The 23,643-nt window shown below is 40.1% G+C and overlaps 1 protein-coding gene across 4 annotated transcripts; it reads left to right on the forward strand.

Moving 5' to 3' along the window:
• Positions 1-1,126: 1,126 nt before the first annotated feature.
• Positions 1,127-23,403, forward strand: eif4enif1 (eukaryotic translation initiation factor 4E nuclear import factor 1). Of its 4 annotated transcripts, none has more exons than XM_067460121.1 (20): positions 1,127-1,200; positions 1,708-1,792; positions 2,458-2,608; positions 6,961-7,034; positions 7,899-8,026; positions 8,117-8,391; positions 8,482-8,680; positions 8,770-8,930; positions 9,744-9,882; positions 11,182-11,358; positions 11,512-11,783; positions 12,243-12,317; positions 13,102-13,234; positions 13,361-13,431; positions 14,017-14,150; positions 16,518-16,593; positions 16,757-16,886; positions 18,676-19,011; positions 19,145-19,321; positions 22,318-23,403. In XM_067460121.1, the coding sequence occupies exons 3-20, from the start codon at positions 2,528-2,530 to the stop codon at positions 22,512-22,514; spliced, it is 2,835 nt and encodes a 944-aa protein (XP_067316222.1). In that variant the 5' UTR covers positions 1,127-1,200; positions 1,708-1,792; positions 2,458-2,527; the 3' UTR covers positions 22,515-23,403. The 4 variants fall into 4 exon arrangements, with proteins under 4 accessions (XP_067316222.1, XP_067316221.1, XP_067316220.1 ...); XM_067460120.1 differs by having other exon boundaries at positions 2,472-2,608; XM_067460119.1 differs by having other exon boundaries at positions 1,143-1,792; positions 2,472-2,608.
• The last annotated feature ends 240 nt before the right edge of the window (positions 23,404-23,643 follow it).

Raw genomic sequence — 23,643 nt, forward strand, 5'->3', positions numbered from 1 at the left:
GTCATATTGTAACATTGAGTTGTGTTGAGCAAGCGAGCCATCCAGCAGTCAGAGCGGGTATCGGAGCGCAAGCAAACAAGACGTTGCACATGTGAAATATAACGGTGGCGACGCACATCCAAAAATGTGCTTATTTTAAATGCAAAATTTATTTTCACTACCTGGTAATTTGCGAGACAAACATTTCTCTGCAAAACTCAGTTCACACGAGTGCAAAATATGATCTTGTGCACGCAGAATTGTGGCAGAATAGTAACCCCATAGAGGATGACCGGTGTCATGTATTTGCAAGATTTTGGGGAACAACCTCCTTCCCTCAGTTAGAGCATTGAAGATGGGTCGAGGCTGGGTCTTCCAACGTGACAATGACCCGAAGCACACAGCCAGGATAACCAAGGAGTGGCTCTGTAAGAAGCATATCAAGGTTCTGCCGTGGCCTAGCCAGTCTCCAGATCTCAAACTCCGTGTTTCTCAGCGACAGGCCAGAAACCTGCCTGATATGTGTGGAGGAGTGGGCCAAAATCCCCCCTGCTGTGTGCAAACCTGGTGAAAAACTACAGGAAACTTGCAAAATAGCAGAGTGTTCAAATACTTATTTTCCTCACTATATATATATATATATATATATATATATATATATATATATATATATATATATATATATATATATATATATATATATATAGACACATTAACAAAACCACATATTACTTATGTGACAAATAAACTAAATACAAATGTCATTTTGACTATACATATTGAATTGAATAAATAGCAGAAACACACTTTTAACTTTATTTGAACACTTTTTACCTCAACCAAAATCGTGTAAATAAAAAATGAAAAAATCATGCAACGCAACACAACGTTTTAAATCCTGTCACGTGACAACAATTTATTATGGGTGGCCTCGTTGATTGCCTGAAATGTATTCTCGCTCTAAAATTGTAAAATGACTCTTGTCAACCCTGTTATATAAAATACACACTTCTTACCACATAGTCTGGTGTTCTGTGTTATTTAATTCGAAATTATAATCAAATGTAAGTGTTGGTTTCTTGAAACTTTAAAGAAGGCGTGATTAGACACTATATAATCCTTGATTGGGGCCTCTCTCAGAACCAGTCAGAGATCTGAAGAAATTCGCCGCTCTGCGACTGAACAGAGACGAAAGAGAGAGCTCAGAGAAAGTACCCCGAGGTACATTGATTGTTGGAGTCGCACTACAAGCTTTAATTACGTGGTAGAACCCTGTTTTCTGCCGGAATTGGTCCTAATATATGTGAGGTTTAGTGTATTGACGCGCTTTTTTGTGTGCGTCGTGGAGCTTTATGATTGTTAATAAGTTTCCTAGCCTGCTAACCCGACTCACTAGCCTATACATAAACAAACAAACAAAACAAAAAGCATTCGCTCGCACGAAGAAACCCAAAGGAGAAATAAGCCAAATTTTAATTTAACACACGGAAAATGTACAAATAGAGCCGTTTGTCCATAAGACCTGTAGTAAATCCTCTGCGTCGGCTTGTTGAGTTTAGCCGGTTTGCTAATGAAATGCTTCTCTCTGTCAATTAGCTATTAAATCTGGATTGACAAGCGATACACCAACCTCCTGTCAAGATTGTCAACCGAAAAGATTTATTTTTAAGCAGGAAGCTTCAACTGCGTCCTGTCTGAAATCTGGACTGACTGCAGCATCTCTTGTAGTTTGGTATAGGACAGGTAGCCAGAAGCTAACTGAGGTATCCAAGCGGGGAGAGTGGAGGTGTTTTGACACCGTTTCAAATATCAGGTGAGTTCCCCAGTTTACCGAGAAAGCTGCTTGTTTTATTTCCCAAAACACTCATTTTTCGTGTGAGAGATTTTATTACAATGTTACTGCGTTATGCTGATTAGTAATCTAGTTTGTGTGCTGTCTGCCTCGTCATTTGCTAATACAACAGCTACTCTGATTACACGGGAGCCAGACATTTACCTGATCATTTTAATTACCCACAACAACTGTGAATCCGCCATATTCAAAATTGTATTTAATGTTCCCCTAGGCTTTAAGTGGTTAATGTAGTTCCTAAAATGCTTGCAGTCTGTTTGTATAGCCCCACACAATTACTCACTGATTTTGATCTGGAGAACTAGTTTAATGTATTTCAGTATTCTAAAATTTTAGGCATCTTCATGCAGCCTAATTAAGGCTGCTCTGTGCCTGCTGAAAATTCAGTGCCACATAAAAGCCACTAAATTATGTTTCTTTTGACCCACTTCTCAGCCCCTACTATAAAAGTGTATAAACTATAAGTTGTAAATGCATTTGTCACCTCTCAGCAGCATTAAACAGTCTATGTGAAGACTCCTAAATGCCTCTTCAGAGGCGCTTCTGTGCCACCTCTTCGGTATAAATTTGGCATCATACAAATAAAGGTACACCACACTGACATGGCAGTTTGACCAATGCTACAGAATCTCATTCGCAGGTGCCCAGAGTGTCTGATATTGGGGTTTCACTTCTGTGTGACCACCCACCTGAGTCATGGAGAAGGATGAAAATGGTGAAAACATGGTGGACACAGTGAAGGACTCAGTAGTGACCTCCGCCTATAGATATACAAAGGTGAGAACAATCCCTTAAAAGAGACCTCTGAAGAACAAATTTGACTATCTTTTGATATTATAGTGTGATACTTTGAACACATGCTGTAATGTTTAGGCATGCTCACTTGGCATGTTTGGTTCAATTAAAATGAACCCTGCTGCATTTGTCCTGTTAATGCCAAACCCTGGTGCACACCAAACAAGTGGACCGAGACCACCAAAAAGATGTCTTGGTCCTTTTCCAAACACAGACTAAAGACATGTAAACAGACCGAAAACAGGAAGATGAGACTATAAAGGACAGAATGTTCATGCATACCTGTTTTCTTTCTTCCTGGTCATATTTGAGATGTTGCCCATCACAGTTCAGTGCTTTGAATCCTTTAAATGTTGTATAAGTTCTTCATGACTTCTCCAAATAGCACCATATGTTGGCTCTGCACATACAATGAGTGCATTTATCCCAGCACACAGTGTTGTTTTTGGATGTTCAGTAAGTTCCATCTTAAAATAGGCAATACATCATAAAAGCTGACCAATCAGGTTGTGAATGTACCTCTATGCCTCTAGGTTCGGTGATAAAAATGTAAGTCTGAACCCTTAACAGACCAGGTCTGGACCAAACTAACCAAGCAAACCAAACTACACGTGTGAATGCACCCTTAGACCCTCGTTCTACTATATAAAAGACCATATAGTGAAACTAAACTTCAATATAAAAAAGAAACTAAAGTAGCTAAAGACATTTACTTCCTTAAAGTAATGTATAGCCGGCTGAAACAGATTATCGGGGAAGAGAAAATGTCGGGCAGGGAATTGCTTTTGGATTTTGAGATGTGGCCGTTGCACTCAAAAGTGGAGACTAAATGATTGGAAAAGACTGACTTTTTTCTCTCTCTGTCTAGATGACATTTTGATTAAACTATACAAGGTCAAATAAAAAGAAAATATAGAAATGCATGCACAGATGAATTTTATTCTAATTTTGAGGATATGTTCACACTTGGTTTGAACTAGGGATGTCAATGATTAATCGATGACCGATTAATTGTCATCAAGACATTTAATCGTTAAGCCTTATCGATCATTGATTAAGCAGGGTCGTGCGTGCTCAACCGCGAAACGGGAGGAAAAATGAAGCGAGCGTGCCCGAGTTCTGTGTGGGACCGTTTTACAGCTGGAGTTACACCTTCATCATGACTGCAATTTGCATGTCCATTCGCAGACTTTTTATTATGTGCAAATGTAAGTTATAGTGGTAGTAAAAGCGTGGCAGTGATCAGATTCTGCGTGCAGCTCCAACAGCAATGCACAACTAATAATTTATTTATTTAGTCATATTACACAACATTAATGAGAACACTATTGTAATAAAACATTGTGATTGTTAATTATTTGGGTTTAATTGGCTTGTTTTATTGCGTTGCTCCAGGAAGAGCATGTGCACAACATGAGTCCCGCATTCTGAATCACGCACGTAACTTAGTTGAAGTTCACTTGTGCATTCGTATCAGATTGTGCAGATGTAATTTGTAATATTACATTAATTTAGTATATGTGATCAATTTCATATGATGCACTTTTTTTAGCTAAGTTAAATAAGACGCGCTAGCAAAGGGCTTCAGTGTGCCGGTTTTCATTTAGTGCTTCGGCTTTAGCGCATGCAGCTCTAACGGCAATGTATAATAACTGATTGGGATGGTCATATTACATAACATTAATGAGAACACTAGTCATTGGGTTCAAGCGCGTTGTTCCAAGAAGATTGTGTCCACTCAGTCTGACTAACAGATCTGAGGCGGTTTTGCGTTTATATTTGATTATGAAATAATTAATTTAATTAAATTATCAATCACATTGAAATTTTACAGACTTATAGCGCTTTATTTAGATTAAAAATCCTTCTCATTCATTTGGTGAGCAACAGAGTTTTGAGCAGCATTTGCACACCCTGTCAGCTGTCAGCTATAAGCCACTGCCGTAGACGCATAATGTAGTATTAAGGTTAACGATTAATTGATCGTTAATTTAAACAACGATCGATAATTGGAATTTGTGTAAATTGACATCCCTAGTTTGAACCAGAGTTCAGTTGCTCCTCCTGCTGGGTTCATACTCGTATGTTTGCGTCATTGAAATAGCAACTATTTACCCCGTTATGTAATTATGCAGCAGGTGGTGCTGTCCAAATGCAAAATTTTGCCTTTATCCATTTTATTTAATCCTTTTCAGTATGTACTACTTGTGACAAACTTGACACAATCTATCCTGACCATCCATGTATAATTGGATAATTGGCAGGAAAACGCTTGGAACATATTCTGCAAGAACAAATTAATTTGTTCGTTTTCTTGTGGTGGCAAGAACAAGAATAAAGTTTGTTCTGGCCAGTGTATTTCATACTTCACAAGAAAAGCAGGTGCCGATCAGCTGTGTTTCTCTGTATTAACCCCGCCTACTTTAAATCTATTACCAATCTCACAGTAGTTCTCGGACACCCGCAAGAAAAAGTTTTGTGTCTAGAACAAGCTGCGAGATCTCCTAAATCAGGGCTCACAGCCATGGGAGTGAGAACGTTTGTTTGTTTTTTTTTCTCTCTCTCTTCTCTTTCTGTTCTTGCAGCTCTGTATGTTGCAGCCTTTAAGCAACACCACTGAGTGTTCTAAATCTTGTCACGAGACTGGAATTTACAGTGGGGTGATCTGCGTTGTGCTTTGATTGCATAAAATGTAAATGCATAGCCTTTGGTTTTGTTTCTAAAGCATCAACACAGAATGCCACTTGCCATAACTGTACTGTAAATGTTCTAAGAAAGACAGGAGTATGTCTGCTGAAGGTGAGCGGAAATTCAATGGCCCTCATTTATCAAAAGTGCGTACACCAAATTTCCAGCGTACACCTTGCGTACACCCAAAACCCTGGTGGCTTTGAGATTTATCAATATGGGCGTTGGCGAACGGCACGCTCTAACTCCAAACGTGTGTACACCACCTCCTGAGCTGGCATAGGATTAGTGCGAAAATGCGAAGAAAAACAATTCCTAACACCACAAAATGCACTGAGAAAGATATGCTATATTATGACCCACTGTAAAAAAACAACAACATAGTAATTATAAACTTCAGTGTTTCTTTTTGTGCAACATTGACTTCAGTTTTTGTTTTGTGTGACTATACCAAAGCATTTGTTGGCATTTATTCTTCCAGTTGCGAGCCTGTACGCTTTACCTGACGTTTCAGGGTTAGGCCCGGCAGCTGCGCACGGACTGGGACGGAAAATAATTCAGACTGACAAAATAATAAATACATTCTTCTTCTTTTAAATAATAAAATAAATAATAATGATGATCTTTTAAATAACAATAAGGGTCATTAATAATAAAAATCATAATAATAATAATCTTACAAATTGTCATGCAATTATTAGTGATACGAAATTAAATGCTAATTGTTTCAAAACACGTGCTGTAAAATAATGCATTGTGATAGGTAATTTCTCATTCAAAATGCTATTTAAACTGCTGGAGTGTGCTTCTCAACTTCAACAGTATTAACAATACTTGTAATTTAGGTCCATATTTTGTTTTTGTGGGCGCTGTTAATCCCACTCTTTAAACTCCCAAATAAAACAATTTCGTTTTTTTTTTTTCCCTTCTCTGGTGATTGTATCGATGGGCACGTCTCAATCATCTCACTATTTCAGTAGTCAGGGCACTGATCAGGGAGTCAGCCCATTTACTTATGTACTAATCAGTGCCCTAACTAGTGAGATGATAGAGACACACCCAATCTCCACGTCGAAGTTTTGCTTCTTTGCTGTCTTCCGTGTGTCCATGGCATAAAATGAGGGCATGGGGGGAGGCAGAGACTTGAATATATAAGGCCGTGTTATTCTAATGACGATCGTTTTCAGCCGCGGTATTTATCAAGGGCAAGTACGCGTACACCTGGATTGCAGAGGTGCGCACAGCTTTATAAATCAGGCGGTGAGAGGAGTGTAAGCGCCAACATATACGCCCGTTTCTACGCAAGATTGATAAATGAGGGCCAATGTGCTTTCTGTGCATCAGTCCCTGCAGGAAAGGGAGCTAAAATGAATAGCTGTGTAAAATGTTTTTTTCCAAATCATATAGCTTCAATTGTGGTTCACTTCTGTGATTTTAGTATAATTGCATGCAAATAAGCAGCAGTGAGCCACACTGGAGTTCATATGACACGTACCTGAATTTGGAAAATGGTGTTCACATCATCCAATTGAACCAAACTCTGACAAGCGAACCCAGGTGTGCACTAGATTTGGCAGTGTGAAAGCACCCTATTTTTAGCAGGTGAAGTTTTGTCATTTGTGATAACCAACTGTCTGTTTTTGCAGGAAGAGCTTATGGAAATCAAGGAATTGCCGATTTCCAATGAGAGGCCAGAGTGTCTTTCAGAGAAATATGACAGGTGATCCTCTTATTTAGTCTTTGTTTGCAGGTTCCGTTTGAATAATTATGAATATTGCACCATATTATCTTGCAAAAGAATCAGAAAAAGTAAGAAAAAATCAGAGGGATTTTTGGCTTTTGCTGCATATCCTCCAGTATACCAAAAGGCCCGGGTATACTTTATGTGCATTCTTCTCCGTCTCGTGTACATTCGTGTGACTTGCACAGCTTTTAAACTATTCAACCATGGATGAACAAGTTTGACAATACTCTAGCATTTTTTATTACTCTACTAAACATCAGAGGGCAGTACCGAGGTGTCTTTTATAGGACATTGCATGCCAAATTTAGAATCAGAACCAAAACAAAAATGGACAAGGATATTCTGGGTTTACTTTTCTTGAAACAGTGTTTTTTTTTTTTTTTTTTGTGCTTTTTCCACACTCCTCTTCAACTACAGCGTAATGCATCCCAACTGCACATTATCACATAGTGGCTCGTCTCAATATTTACCTAGCGCATGCGCTATTGTCATTAATGTCAGCTGTACTGCAGTCAAGACATGTTTAAAATGGACACCCAAAAGAATACTTGTACAGAGATTTATTTCATCAATAATCTGTTATGTGTTTGGTGACTTGTGAGCTGCATTTACATGTGGGACTGAAATGGCTACCAAACAAACTCTATTGTTAAATTTTATCATGGGTTGTCTTGGGAAAGATTTTGCATTACTATTGGTTTGAGTTATTGATCTCTAGTTTGAAGGCCAAATTGTGCAGTGTGTGAGCCTGGCTTTGTGACGTTACTGACTGTTGTTTTAAATGAGCTAAAATTGAAAACCTAAGCCTTGTATGTGTTAACTGTACTGTCTTCTTCATAGTGATGGGGTCTGGGACCCTGAAAAATGGCATGCCTCACTATATCCCTCTTCAGAAAACAGCTGTCCAGCAGAAGGATACAAAAAAGATTATGCAGACGAGAGAGTTCTACTAAAACGCAGAATTGCAGGTAATTGGACAAGAACTTGGTGTCTTTTTTTTTAAACAGTTATTTATCTAAAAAAAATTCCCACACCTAAAGTAACTTTGCCTTCTGCAGATCCTCGGGAACGTGTAAAAGATGATGATCTGGAGGTGGTTCTTAGTCCTCAGCGTCGTAGTTTTGGCAGTGGTTGTCAAGTGGCACCCACTGCCCTCCCTCGCCGCCCCATCAGCCCTCTGGAGAACAAAGAGAATGAGTCACTCCGTTTGGGGGGAGCACGTCGCATAGGGAGTGGCCGGATCATGGCCTCGCGTGTATTTGAGAGGGACGCACGAGTTGACAAGGAGAGGGAGCGAGACCGTGAACGTGACTTTAAGGACAAGAGATTTAGGGTATTGTGCAATGGGCTAGATTCAAAAGAATTGTTTGCTGTTATTGCATTGTTCAGAGAATAAAACTTTGTTTTCTGTGTTCTACTGCAGAGAGACTTTGGGGACAAAAGAGTGTTCAGTGAGAGAAGAAGAAATGACTCGTATGCAGAAGAGGAGCCAGAGTGGTTCTCGGCTGGACCCACTAGTCAGTCTGAGACCATTGAGCTCATTGGCTTTGATGACAAGATTTTGGAGGATGACAAACGGAGGACCAAACGTTCCAGGAAGAAGCCAGAGTCTTTTAAAGAAGGCATGTACAGAAAAATGCAAAAGCAAACTTAAGAATTGCTTCTGTGCATCTATCAGCTAAATTTGTTTTTCGATCTTTAACACCTACAGCTGAGTGTAATGGCGGACTCTCTGAGGACCCTGGAGTAGTTCAAGAGTCAGGTGCTGATCAAGAGGTTCCACATGCCGAGGTTCTTCCTGAGAACACCCCTGGAGAATTTGATTTCAATGAGTTCTTCAATCTTGAAAAGACCATGCCTGGTCTGGCTTCGGTAAGATATGGGGAGCACTGCATGCTTCTGAGGGTGATGGACACAAATTAGCTGGTTTGTCTTATGGAGAAGTAATAGACAACAACAAATCACACAAGGTTTTTTTGGGGGTTTTAAGAAATGTTTGGTCCATCAGATGATGTGGTTAAGTACTTTCTGGGCACTTTATACTATACTCTTTACTTAATCTAAGCCTTTTTACTCTTCTCTGTACTGTGCTCTTTTACAATTATATCTCTTTAGTAGAATTTTTTTTGGCTAGACTTGCAGCACTTCTAATGTCGCCTAATGTAATTTTTGTATATAAGAAATCAGTTGTGACTCTCATCACGTGTCAGTAATTTTGGATTAAAGCATCTGCGACATGAGTTAATGTAACGTGGTTATTTGGTGATTTGCAGAATGGTTCAGTAAGACTGTTTAAGGTTCATATGTTACTGCTAACGACTGTTGTGAAATTAATTTTGCAGTCGTGTGGTGTCAAACTATTTGTTGGATATACAGAAAGCTCAGTGAAATGCAAATTTATGCCCATCTGACTTGTAGGGATTATATTGAAACTGTTGAGTGGGAGGTGGGGAATTGGCTGTACATCTTGGTTGTGCCAATTTGTAATTTTTTTTTTTTTGGGGGGGGGGGGGGGGGGGGACTGGTAAATGAAACGGTGCTCCACAATGTCAATTTTTTTTTCACCCCATTGCGCTAAGCAGTCTGCAGACACTCTTCACGTAAGTGTCATCCAGTCCCCATGGCTGTTTCTTGATTCTCTGCTATAATGCAGTTTAAACAAGTGTTCCTCTTTCTTTCCGACAGATGATTGAAGATGTTCTTGCTGAGGGTCCAGTCATGGCCAGTCGTTTCAGCCGGTGGTTCTCCAGTAACCGGAGTCCGTCCGGCAGCCGCTCCAGCAGTCTACGTTCCACACCGCATGAAGAGTTGGAGAGACTAGCAGGTAACTCTTTCCTGTTTCATGCTCTTCACCTTATTTTTCAAGATTGGTCACCTTGCTGTGAATTAGTGCAACAACATAGAAATTTCAGCATTAACAGTACTGCTTAGTATTTTTGTGATATGGCATTGGAGTCGATCAGTCTGTGGCACTGCTCAGGTGATGTAAGAGCCCAGGTTGCTCTGATAGAGGCATTCAGCTCTTCTGCATTGTTCGGTCTGGCATATCGCGTCTTCCTCTTCACAATACCCCATTTTTTTCTATGGGGTTAAGGTCAGGCAAGTTTGCTGGCCAATTAAGAACAGGGATACCATGGTCCTTAAGCTAGGTACTGGTTGCGTTGGCACTGTGTGCAGGTGCCAAGTCCTGTTGGAAAATGAAATGTGCATCTCCATAAAGTTGGTCAGCAGCAGGAAGCATGAAGTGCTCAACTTTCTGGTATACAGCTGCGTTCACCTTGGACCTCAGAAAACATAGTGGACCAACACCAGCAGATGACAGGGCACCCCAAACCATCACTGACTGTGGACATTTTACACTGAACCTCAAGTAACGTGGATTGTGTGCCTCTCGTTTTCCAGAGTCTGGGACCCTGATTTCCAAAGGAAATGCAAAATTTACTTTGACCACTCTGCAGCAGGCCAGTCCTTTTTGTCTTTAGCCCAGGCGAGATGCTTCCTTTGCTGTCTGTTGTTCAAGAGTGGCTTGACACAAGGAATGCGACAGCTGAAACCCATGTCTTGCTTTCCTTCCCTTCGCCTCTCTATTAATGTGCTTGGGAACAGCTCCGTGAACAGCCAGCCTATTTTGCAATTAACTTTTGTGTCTTGCCCTCCTTATGCAAGGTGTCTGGTCGTCTTTTGGACAACTGTCAAGTCAGCAGTCTTCCACATGATTGTGTTGCCTACAGAACTAGAATGAGAGACCATTTAGAGGCCTTTTGTGGGTGTTTTGAGTTAATTAACTGTTTAGAGTGTGGCACTAGGTTTCTTCAGTATTGAACCTTTTCACAATATTCTAATTTTACTGTGTATTCTGAGATGCTGAATTTGGGATTTTCCTTAGTTGTCAGTTATAATCATCAAAATTAAAAGAAATCAACATTAGAAATATATCAGACTGTTTGTAATGTATGAATATAATGTACAAGTTTCACGTTTTGAATGGAATTAGTGAAATAAACCAACTTTTTGATATTCTAATTATGGCCAGCACCTGTATATATTAAAGTAAAACATTGGTGGTTTATGCATCAATCAATCATCTCTACTGGTCTATTCTAACCATTATTTTGTGTGTTAGGTCTTGATTCTCATACAGGATCTCTGAGTCAGGGTACGTCTTTGTACTTCACCCCCATTTCTTCAGTGGAACGCAAGGAGAAGGTTGACATACTGGAGCTGCTGCATAAAGCCAATATTGACCTGAAACCTTTACTGTCCAGCCTGACTGTCAACAAGGCTCACCTGAAGGAGAGCAGTAAGTAGCATCCTGTAACACAATTTTTTTTTAATAACACTGGTTTACATAAAGTGTCTGTCTGGCCTGCTGTTCATTAACGCAGAATGTCAAATTTCCCCTCATAATAATTTAAACTTTTCTTAAAGCTTTTTTCTGTCTGCCTGCTTCTAGCAAATTCAGGGGTGGTGTTGTCTCTGGAGGAGGTGGAGGTGGGTCTGAAGGGACTGAAGGTGCAGCCTGAACCCGCTCCATTACCACAGAGGCAGTCCAGTGGAGGTGGTGGAACTCCCTTCATGGCAGAGCACTTGGAAGAGGCTCTCACGGGAGGAACCGGGGCTGCATCACGGCCACGAGACCCTGACATGTCTGCATTTAATAAGTTAGTCAGCACCATGAAGGCAAGTGGAACCCTGCCCACTCACCCGAAAGCCAGTGGAAGCAATGTAAGTATGCAGCTGTTGGTTATGTTTGCATGGTTTTGTAAGTGCATGCTGTCCAGCTTCAGGTAAAGTTGCATGGAAGACTGGTCGCCTAGCTTGTTACACTAGTATATGCCTTAATGGGCTTTGCATGCAACTCAAGCCAGTGCTGTTTACTTGCTAGTTGGTCTGGGGTAGTAAATGTGTTTGTTTATTGACTAGTGATGGGCATAAATTTGTGTTTGGCAGTTGTGGCTGACTAGTCAGTGAACTTTTACATGAATATCTTGGCGTATCCTCTTCTGTGTGAATTTTTACATGCTTTGTTTAACTTTGTGCTGTCGCTGGTATGATGTAGATGCCGTCAGTGTTTGTGACGTTAGCAAACAAAACATGATGGACCAAATGGCATGCACACTATCAATCTGTTTTTGTCTGCTTCAGACTGCAACTTGCTGTTAACACTTTTACCCTGCTTTTCAGCAGTCAGGAGATCCTGCTCTTGTGTCCTTATCAGAGGCACAGGTCCCAGCCTCTCAGCAGAAAAACATCTTTCAGGTGATCTAAGTCTTATCCTTTTCATTGTTGAAGACATTCCTTGTTTAATATCAGCTCTCAGCTAATTTATACTTGTCATGACATTAGTAAGCCAGTAATGTTTTGTGACTGTCTGTAAACAAAGTAAACGGTTGTCAGTAATTCATAACCAGAAGTTTTTTTTGTTTGATTGTTTTTTGTGAAGTTGAGGGACCAGTCAATTTTCTCAATTTAATTGACATCTATTCTGTACTGTTGAGGCAAAATTAAACAATGTCTCCTTTAACTAAGGCTGATTTAATACGTCTGTGTCAAACCTACACCGTAGGCTGTGTGTAGAATGCGTAACCTAAGGTGTAGCCTGATGTGTACCTTTCCAAAAAAAATTAACAGGTGCCAATTCTATGCGGACTGTAAAAAAACAAACAAACAAAAAAACATGTCGCATTTCTGCTTGTGTATCAAAAATGACCTGTTCTTTGATATTTAACAACTCAAGCTACAACAAATCGCTGTCTATTTATTGCCATCGCTGCTGCTGCTTCGACAATATGTGCAAAAAGCTGCTGCATTTGCTTTTTTACTAACTTTACATAAAGTTTGCTGCACAGTGGGGGCGGTGCCGCAGAGGTATAAATAAAAACCGATGCATGGCCTACACCGTAGGTTTAACACAGAATAAATCAGCCTTAATGGTGGAGCTGTAGCAGGTTTCTTTTTATCAATAGATAAAAATTATTAAAACGCTGTTCTAGTAAAGTTGTGGGTGTTGACAAAAAATGCAAGATTTGCTTTTGTGCTTTAGGAATTGCTGGTTGCTCCTCAAGTCCCCGTTCCTGCACCTGTGCCTGGCCTCATACACCACCGCTCTTCTCCCCCACTGTTCTCACAGAGAACCCCTTTACAGGACTTTTTCCCAGGCATGCCACCAGCAGCAGGTGAGAGGAGTTACATTTTTACTGATTTTAATCCAACAAAATGATGTTGATTGTGAAACATGGCATAATATTTAAACAAAAAATGACATTCATGCACCTCACCCATTTTATTTTGTTGAATCTCAGGATTTCCTGCTGGTCCACACACTATGTTAGATCAAATTCCAGACTTGCATCGGGCCAGAAATGCACAGCAGGTAAAATTCAAATACTAATGGCAGACATTTAACTTTTTATAAAAAGGTTCAAAGTCTACAGGTAGGGGTACGATTCGATACAAATCTTGATATTGAAATCCTGATACAATACTTCTTGAAATATTTTATGCCAAAATAATGGGCACTGGTCTAAGGGTGAACAATTAATCCATGCAAGTTAAAAGAAGAAAATTGTCACTGTAATCTTTAATCAAAAGCTGAAGTTACTTCTGGTCTGGAAAAGACATTCCTTCTCAGATGGTTTGAAAATACTTAACCACTCCACTTCAACCGTTAGTCTGCTATGAGTGAGAGATGGAGAGGAGGAGATTTATACCTTATACAGTGAGCCTTAGTCTTAGATCATATCATTTGCATCAACAATGCGTATCATTGCATTTTTTTATATTGCGATTATCTAGACTTAATGTATTGTTACACCCCTATCTATAATACATTTTGGGGTTTCTTGGGATGATTACTTTGAGATTAAAGGCTGGTAACATGGAATGACAAGAAAATTTAATGTAATGTGTTGTTGGTTTTGCTTGATTTGTTAATTTGAGATAAATTCCTTATTTTTAGATGAGAGCTTTGCAAATGGGAGTGGACCAGGCCAATCTAGAAGCTTTGTTTCAGCAGGATCTGGCCGTTCTTAATCGCTCACAGTATCAACAAGCCTACAACAAACAGGCTCACGATAAGGTGTTTCGCAACAGGTAATTTCGGTTATCTGAGACCGTAGCAGGTAAAAGGCTGGTTGTACCAAAGCAAGGTATAATTAAGCTTTCAACTTCTTGAATCACTGAGATGTATTTTAGTACTATTTTAGTCATTCTTATCTTAGTATCCACAACTTTCCTGCAAGTCTTAGTGGGCGTCGCCATGACACTTGACACTTCCGGTTGACGGTATCTCAGTTCAACATGGACACATGAACATTTTGACTCCATTCGCTTTATTCACTACACAACAGATGTGAATTTGCGTCATGGGAGGGGCTTCTGCCAGGCAGCGGCAGTCGTCAGAAGGACGAGCCGAGTTAAGGCTGTTCTCGCCAGGGTTAATGAGCGCTGAGCGCCTGGGTCTCACACCTCCGGAACCTACTTGCTTCCATAAGCCATGCATCATAAACGGACCCGTACATGTTGCCTAGCACACTATGCACTCCATTTAATGCCCAACGAGCTTCAAATAAACTCAAGAATTGTGATGTAGAAGTAATATTTATATTTTAATATTTGTAATTGTTGAAATCATGTCAGACATTGTCAGTAGACTTTTTTTTTTTTGAAAATAGATGCATGAACTTCAATTAATTTAAGTGCATTGTAATAAAAATTAACATTTCATTGCTGTATATTTAATTATTGAGTTTATATAATATATTAGTTTAACTCCTGAATCCTCATAATACAACCAAGCGTTTAGCTGATAACAGTACAGACTAATGTTAACCGGAAGTTCATTACCGGTGTAACAACAATGACTATGAGTTTAATGTCTCGGGGAATAATTAACTCAAAAGGGATTTAATATTCATTATTCATGAATTTATGAATATAATTTGCCAGTTGTTCATTACGTATTAAAATTTTCCGATAGGGAAAATTGTTTAATTAAATACAAGTAACCCTTTATGAAATTGCTTGAAATTATCCTACTAAGTTTGTCCTGCAAATTAGTTATAGACTTTTCAAATCAATTCTCAATAAGGGATTACTGCTTTACGAGCGCATAAGAAACATTAACTTTACTGATCAGGACAAGTTCAATATTTCAAATGGTCATACAGTTTACTTTACTAACATAGTAGCATAAGCAGTTAGGTAACGTTAGATCGCAAGAAGCAGCTTTCCTTCAGTTCATCAAATACGACCTTCACGGAGTTAACTTGTCCCAACGGGAAAATAACACACCCTCTTTACAGCAGTTTGAATTTATAAGAATAAGAATACTTGCATTCTTTTTGGTTTCGTTTTGGCTTCTCGCTTGTGCGTGTATTTCTGCGTATCCGGTGGTTCTCTCCGAGGTCGAGAGGGAGCGGCTGGTTGCTTTTAGGGATGCTCCGTGTTCTCCTTCTGAAGAATGCCCTTGGGGCTAGTAAGTTGATGACTCAGTAGGGAAGCGAGGAGAACCAGGGAAGAGGGGAAGAGAGGAAGAGCTGGGGCCTGCTTGGAGGGCCTGCATTGGTGGCATGGCTTAAGTGCCAGCCACCGTGGGTGTTGGCTCCCACAGGGAGAGAGTTGGAGAAGTAAGAGCAAGAGATTTTCAGAGAAGAGAGAGAAGATTGTCTCCACTGGTCTTTTAAGGTCTGGAAGTAGTCCCACCCTCCAGGGTTAGACTTAACCAATGAGATTGTTGGGATTTCCAGGCGGGAAATATACATGGAAGTGTAAGTCGTGAAGTGAGCATTAATTTGATAGGAGACATGACATATATGAGGTTATCTGAACTAGTACTTTGTTAAGACACAGACAAAAAGATGCAAAATACCATACAGAATAAACATTTTACAAGACAGTTATGCGTTTACATATAATGTCCTGGGGTGCATGTTCATTTATAGATGGTTTGTCTATAATTTGAGGTAAAAGCGGGTTTGTTACAAGCTTCGTGCCGTAAACTCTTTGTGAATAAGACACTCTTCCTGCACTTTTCTGTGGCCAAATTCTTTTGGGCCATAAAACATCTTATCAGATGGTTTCCAGGGTAACGAAGAATCTTTCTCTGTTGTGTAGGGGGAAGGTCTGCCACCAAGCACAACTTTCAAAACATATTTGTTAAATGTAACTGGCGATTGTGTGTTTGATTCACCTGAGTCGCTACACCGGCGTGTTCTACGTTGTCATAGCGATCATGGCAAAGGTCAGAGTTCGGGAAGGTTGTGGATAGACTGTCTTGATTTTTTAGTTTTAAGAGCTGTTCAAAAAAAATCCTTATACCATACCCAGATATGAATTCTGCTTTAATGCATTTATTAACATAAACAACTGTGTAACTACTCTATCAGTCCCTTCCATTCATTTGGATGAAGTGTGCAACCTGATGCATTTTTATTTACATCTGTGTATCTTGTTTTGTAGACAAACCAGGATGAATCGTTCACCTGGGCCTCACCTTCCTGGCCGGACCTCACCTGGCAATACAGTTACTAGTGTGGTCAGTCAAATCTGACATTTGATCATACATTTGATGTATTTATATCAACTGATGGCTTTATAGAGCTATTTAGTGTTATGAATGCTTTAAATGTACCTCAATTGACCAAATAACTAGTGACCATAAACCAAACAGTCATTTAAAAAAATTCTCTCTGCTGCAGTTGTCTCCATCCTTCACTCCCACGTCTGTGATCAAAAAAATGTACGAGTCAAAAGAGAAAAGTCGAGATGATCCTGGGAGTAGACCAGGAAGCAAGGAGGAGACTGTGAACTCTCATAACTCACAGGAGGGTATGAAACAATGTAAATACACCAATACCCCTTTTCCACCAAAGCAGTGCTGGTGCTGGTTCGGAGCCAGAGTCTAGTTTCAAATCGATTCTTTGTCTGCCCACACCCAAAGGACCAGCTCCGAACCAGATAAAAATGGTTCTTAAGTAGCACCAAAACATTGCTGGTCAAGAAGTAAGAACCGTATGCTTCAGGGGCTGCGTTATTGTGACCAAGACAAACTGGACTTGTGACTGCCATTTTTTACATGGCAGCTAATAGCTGCTTGATTGTATTCTGTCTAGAGCTTAGATCGGGCTCAAAAAATCAAGCCCGACCCTACCTGAGCCCATGAACGTTGTCTGAGCCCGGTCCGGAACATTAACTGTAATTATGAGCCTGAGACCGATTTTAAACCCGACCATTTTTAATACGTTCATGAGCATTCTGACGAGAGCGAGCCTATAATGAGCCAAGCGCAGTGGTGTGTGACTCATATTAAAACTAACATTGATAAACTGAAATTAGCTGAAACATCAGATTTCTCCAGAGCGACTGTACAGCCGAATCAAATTTTGTTGCAATATTTTCCTGTTTAATGCTGAAGCTGCTTTGAAACAATCGTCATTGTAAAAGCGCTATATAGGCTAAATAAAGGTGACTTGACTCTGCTCAATAATCCGCAGGCGCGCACTCATGAACCGCTTGACGGTAAAATTGTTCGCTCAAATCCAGCTCAGACATTTATCTGTAGCTTACTTTGTTGTAGCCATTAAACAATGTTTTTTTTCTTTCTTCATATTTGTTTTAAATATTGTTTTTTACATTTCATCTGATTATGATAAGTGCAAAGCGAGTGGGTCAGAAATTTTGGTGGTTATATTTAGTTTAATATTAAGTTTTGTTTTGTAGAAAGCATTTATTTAGTTTTGTTTAAATTGTATCTTCATTTTAATAAATATTTCTTCAGCCAATTGCCGGGATATGCACTCCACGAGCTATAAGTTTAATGTGGATTTTTAGACTGCCCACCCAATTAGTATTAATAAAGTAATGATTAAAAAAACTACAAACGCTCGATCAAGGGCCCGACCCGGACCAAGGATAGTGCTGGAAAATCACGGTTTGGCCTCGGGCAGAGAATCTAAACTCTAATTCTGTCTATAAAAATCACGTTGAGCTGCATAAATGCATTGGATTGGCTGTTTTGATGCCGATGTTGCATTGTAGAGCCATTAGCATCAATAGAAATGCAACGTTTGCCCTTTGGATGGAAGGCTTGTTCAAGATGTATTGTTGCTATGCATCTCGAACAAGCGAACTAGCACCTGGTTCATGCTGGTGGAAAAGGGGTACAAGAGCCCAGAGCAGGGTGGTTAAAAAATAGGAGTGCATTATATTGGATATTTTTCATTAGATGAATGGCTCTATTTGGAAGTATTAGTATTAATAATTCTAGAATGTTTGAGGTGTTTTCATAGTGTAGTTCATCTGCATAGAAAATAAACAAATGAACTCCAATTGTTTAAAATCAGGACATAAAATGTGCTTATGATAAACTTTCACTTTATGATTGTTAAAGTTTGCAATCAATCTGCTGGTGCATGGTCTGTACGGATCTCACATCAACTATACAATCCCTACTTGACATTGCATCTGCTGCTATTGTGATTTATCATGAATGCAGACATTGATATCAATGCTAAAATGCTGGGAAAAAGGTATCCTGCAGCTTTAGACAAAAAGGTAGCTGTGTTGTTGTTTGTTGTTGTTTTTTCTTCCCTAATACCATATGCTTCTATTTTTATAGATGGGCCTCCATCCCCCAGTTCCTTTCTGGAAGATGTGGACACTAGTGGTCCTCAGACTGGTGGGGTAAAGGCATGCTCCACCCCCGTTCCTGCTCAGAATCGTCATAGTAAAGACTCAGACCGACCCAGGCCTCCTTCAACTGGCCACCACACTCCCACCATGCTATCCCCAGGGCCCTCTTCTCCCTTCCCCAGACCCCAGATATATCCAGTCCCTCTGCTTCCCCACGTCCCGTTGGTCAGACCTCCTCCCCAGCTTCACCCCGGTGTGATGCAGAGGATGCTGGCTCAAGGTATCCAGCCTCAACAGCTCGGACCCACATTATTACAAACAGGTTGGTTTGTGTGACTTCAGTAGATCTCGAAAAGGCATAGAAAATCAAGACTTTGCTGGACATGAGGAATTGCACTTTTCAGGCATGAACAAAGAAAAATAGTGAACTTTTTGTTCTTTCTCTGCATGAACAGGCATGTTCCCTCAGGCTGTAGACCTGTCTCAGCTTCAGGGTCTGCCCCCAGCCCTATTAGGGCAGCCTCTGTATCCCCTGGGTCCTGCAGGACATCCTCTTATAGCCCCTAGAGCCACAGGAACGCACATGCAGTTAGCAGTCATGCAGCAACAGCTTCAACAACAGCAGAGACCGAGTAAGTACAGCACCAGTGTTTTAGACTGCCAATTAAACCCTATTCGGATAGTAACTTTCTCATGTGGGTGTCCGTAAAAATACATTTGCATGGCACCTCAGTGTTAACTTCTGCATTCCGTCACATGATTGTCTGCTGTAAATAAAATGTCATGTGCTTGGAATAAGTTTGTATTTAATTTATTAATCTGAAAATAATATCCTAATTATTGATTTAAATCTCTTAAATCAATATAGGAAGATAAATCCATTTATAGTTAAAATGGGTTTTCTGGTATTTATATGAAGTAAACAAAGCTGCTTGGTTATTTAGTGTATATAATTTCTGCCATCATAACGGCCTGTTTCAAATGATTACATTTTCTTTTGTGTTGATGAAATGTTGTTCTTGTAAATATTTCCCATTTCAGTATCAAAGTTAGGGCTAGATCAGTGGTTCCCAAACCTGTCCTGGAGGACCCCCAGCACTGCACATTTTGTATGTCCCTAATCAGACACACCCACTTCAAGTCTTGCCATCTCTACTAATGAGCTGATGAGTTGGATCAGGTGTGTCTGATGAGGGAAACATGCTAAATGTGCAGTGCTGGGGGTCCTCCAGGACAGGTTTGGGACCCACTGGGCTAGATATTTATAATACATTTTAATTGATCTCCTTTTGTAAACTCAGATGTGAATTTGGATTTGTATGCCTAACACCAGACCAAGCTCAATTTAAAATTGAACATTGGTCTGGGGAGTCTGCTCTGTATTCTCTATTGCACAAGAGGCATGATCAACTGGCATTATTCGAATAACTCTGGTTGAAGGACTATCCAATTGCATACAATCAGACCACAAGAGGTGTGATCAATGGGCAACGACCCATCGCTTCTGTTATTGTGTTAAACTTGCCAATAGTGTGCCAGGTGGATAATCCAGTCTTTGACTGTTTTCCGCAACAGTGTATGTTGAATGTACATGTTTCCAGACTGAAAAATTAAATCATGAAAAAGAAAAAAAATCAAAACGCTGGCAGATCAGGCTGGGTTTACCCAGTCTGGATTCGGATGGCAATTAAATTACCACACAACTTAATTCGGTAATTCGGCCACATACAAAATTTTTGTTTTTCATGGGATTGATACTTCAATCTAGAGATTAGGCTGACTGATGTGATATTTAAAGGAATAGTTCACCCAAAAATGAAAATTACATCTTTGGATTCCCTGGGGTGTGATTTGTTTCTTCAGTAGAACAAATGAAGATTAACTCAACCGTTGGTCGTATAAAGCATGTCAATTTTTTTATATGCATTTCTATGACAAGTAGTACACAACTGAACATTTTTAAACTCCAACAGTTGCTTTTTATAATGCATGTCAATGGGGTGTTTTCTATGAGAGTAAAATTTCCTTGCAGAAACTTCGCTTCGTGTCTTAAGACATTAATGTGTCACCACGAGGCACAGGGTTTAATATGGATTTGCATGTGTTTTTTACTCTCATATTGGCTCTCATAGAAAACACCCCATTGACATGCATTATACAAGCAACTGTTGGAGTTTAAAAATGTTCAGTTGTGTACTACTGACGAAACAAACACAGCTACATCCTAGATGCCTTGGGTGTAAGCAGATAAACATCAAATTTTAAAGGGGGGGTGAAATGCTGTTTCATGCATACTGAGCTTTTTACACTGTTAAAGACTTGGATTCCCATCCTAAACATAGACAAAGTTTCAAAAACTAATGTTGGCTGTTTGATAGAGTATTTCTGTGTCAAAAATACTGTGTCTTACGGTTTCTCACAAGTTTCGAAGAGTTTTTTTTCCCGAGTATGGCTCGACTTGACGTTACTAGAGCGGAAGGTCCTTGTATGGGCTGTACGGGCTCTTCTCCTGGTAGGGTGCGCGCGTGCGTGACTAGAGCGAGAGAGGAAATCTCCCGTAAACACTCTCAGGTGCAGATCCAGTCGTCCGTGAACACTTATGTCGCGCGCCGTGCTCCACTTTATTCCTATGGTTGACGTTGAGCGACTTCAACGCTTCAGCACAGCATTCCGGGAAGGCAGCGCTGCATTTGAATGCAGAAATGACAGGAAGCTTCACAACATCGCTTCAGTCGCGTCTCAAAGTGGATTTCCACGCCACTGCTGTCACAGGACTTCACCAAATCATACCAAAGAAGTGTGTTTTTGACGGAGCGGTCCCAGCGATAAAGGTTCGGTCCTGCTTTGGAAGCAGCCGGTGAGTAAAACTGCTTCAAATGTCTGCTATTGGCTACCGTCGCATGAGTAAACATCAGTAAACGACACGATCGCGTGATTCGTCATTCAAATGCGCTAACGGACTCCATTGCTGTTCTCTGTATAACGTTACACTATTCTGACGTGCAAAACCGTTTTGCTTGCTACTGCTAATGTTTAGTCGCATACAATAGTCCATAAACCGAATCATGTCCTCATAAACTGCGAGTAAAGACACACAAATGTTGACAGGCCACTAAATACAGTACATACCACAGAGACGGATGTCCTGATGTTGCCGTTTCTCCTGTTCAATTTATTTCTGCCTCAGATTTGATTCTGGATCATATCTGTATTAGCTGAGACAGCCATGGGTTTCTCCACGCTTGAGGACGTCACCGCTTTGTTCGCGATTGTCATTCTTTAGCTCCGCCCACTCGATACGCCTCCAGGTGCACGTTTTTCCCGGAAAGACTCGGTACAGCCCATATTTCTTTTATAAATATAATAAAACTAAAGACTTTTCGGAGATATGAAGGATGCAATGCTACTCTATAGGTACTCAAGATTGACATGAGATTGACTGAAACTGAGTGTTTCACCCCCCCTTTAAGTTTTGGGTGAACTATCCCTTTAATACAATCTAATTGTAACCGAATGAGATTCACAAAATTGCTAAAACCAGTAATTATATTATGTTTATCAGCCAGTTCCGATCATCTTGATTCTAAATATCAGCCAGAAGCAAACTGTAATTTTATTTTCTTCACAGATCTGCATGTGGCTCCATCAGGAGGCCTCCAGTCACAGAGCCACGGTCCCCATCGGACAAACCATTCCCAGCGAAGAGGTGGTAGCCCTCCTCTGGGCCTGGCCAAGTGGTTTGGTTCTGACGTGCTGCAACAGCCCCTCCCTTCCATGCCTTCTACTAAAGTGATCAGTGTGGACGAGCTCGAGTTCCGCCAGTGATGACATCCTGTGACCAGCAGGAGCTAAGCAAGACATCCCTTCCCCACTACCCTCTAGATGGAGAGATTTGAACTTTGATTTCTACCATTATGTACAGATGTCAGAGCCCTGACTATTTTTCCGTGCTCTGTCTGAAACCCTTGCAGTTGCCGCTTTTTATTTTTTATTTTTTTTTGAAAAGGCCTGAAGTTGAGAGCAAAAAAGGGAAAAGACGTTTTTTTTTTTCCTGCTGCTTTTGTCACAAAGTAATGTAGTTTCTCATAGTTTGTTTTGAATTCAGTTTTTGCAGTAAAGTAAATAATGTATAGGCCTGAATTGTACAGATTATGGGAATTGATTTTTCTTTTTCCACCTTGTACATAGATTTTGTTTTTTTTTCTCACTTTGTGGGGAAGGTTATCCTGCTGTTGAGGAACCAAAAAGTTGCTTTTTCTTTGTCCAGTCACAATGTCTGCACAATGTTCCATATTTCCCATTGAAGGCTGATCCAGTGGGAAAGGGCGGCACTGCTGATGGCTGCTCTGTTGGAAAGATGTCCACGTCTGTAGCGGCGTAATGCATCCCTGATTCGAAGATCCATGCCCTTGAAACTTTTGCTGGAATATTTAAGCCAGAATGTTCTGCAAGTGGGGACACACTTCCACCCCAAGAAGTGAATGCTAGTTGTGCCTTTTTGTTTTTTTTGTTTTCTTCTGTTTTCTTTGTTTTTTAAAGAAAAAACCCTCCCATCCTTCCTCTAGCCAGTCTTCTTAGTCAGTGTATGAGAAGCACTGCTCTGAATCACATTTGTTTTAGGGTGGCAGGGGTTGGCAATTAAGTAATGTGCTATTAATTTAAGAAGCACATAGTTAATAAATATAAAAAATTAATAAAAAAATCATTCACATAATGCATTTCTGACTCATTGATTTCAAGGTATTATCACCTGCCTGGCAGAAGCATACTTTTCAGCTGTTTGAGTAGGGAAGAAATCTGCATTAAATGGATTTATATCTATTGCAGAGCTCTTGATTTATTTTTTAAAATGATATATGTCTGAATGTTGTGAAAATTGAGTAGGTTTGCACATTTGTTTCAAGCCACACAATACTTTCGTAGTGCATCTCATGGACTCCTGGCCAGGTGTTTT

Source organism: Pseudorasbora parva, chromosome 12 (assembly GCF_024679245.1).
Source record: "Pseudorasbora parva isolate DD20220531a chromosome 12, ASM2467924v1, whole genome shotgun sequence".
Taxonomy (NCBI): Eukaryota; Metazoa; Chordata; class Actinopteri; order Cypriniformes; family Gobionidae; genus Pseudorasbora; species Pseudorasbora parva.

Coding starts and splice junctions, on each gene's coding strand:
- eif4enif1 (XM_067460121.1), top strand. CDS start 2,528: ATGGAGAAGGATGAAAATGGTGAAAACATGGTGGACACAGTGAAGGAC. Junction 9,883..11,181: donor AGAGTTGGAGAGACTAGCAG/GTAACTCTTTCC, acceptor TTTGTGTGTTAG/GTCTTGATTCTCATACAGGA. Junction 12,318..13,101: donor AGCAGAAAAACATCTTTCAG/GTGATCTAAGTC, acceptor TTTGTGCTTTAG/GAATTGCTGGTTGCTCCTCA.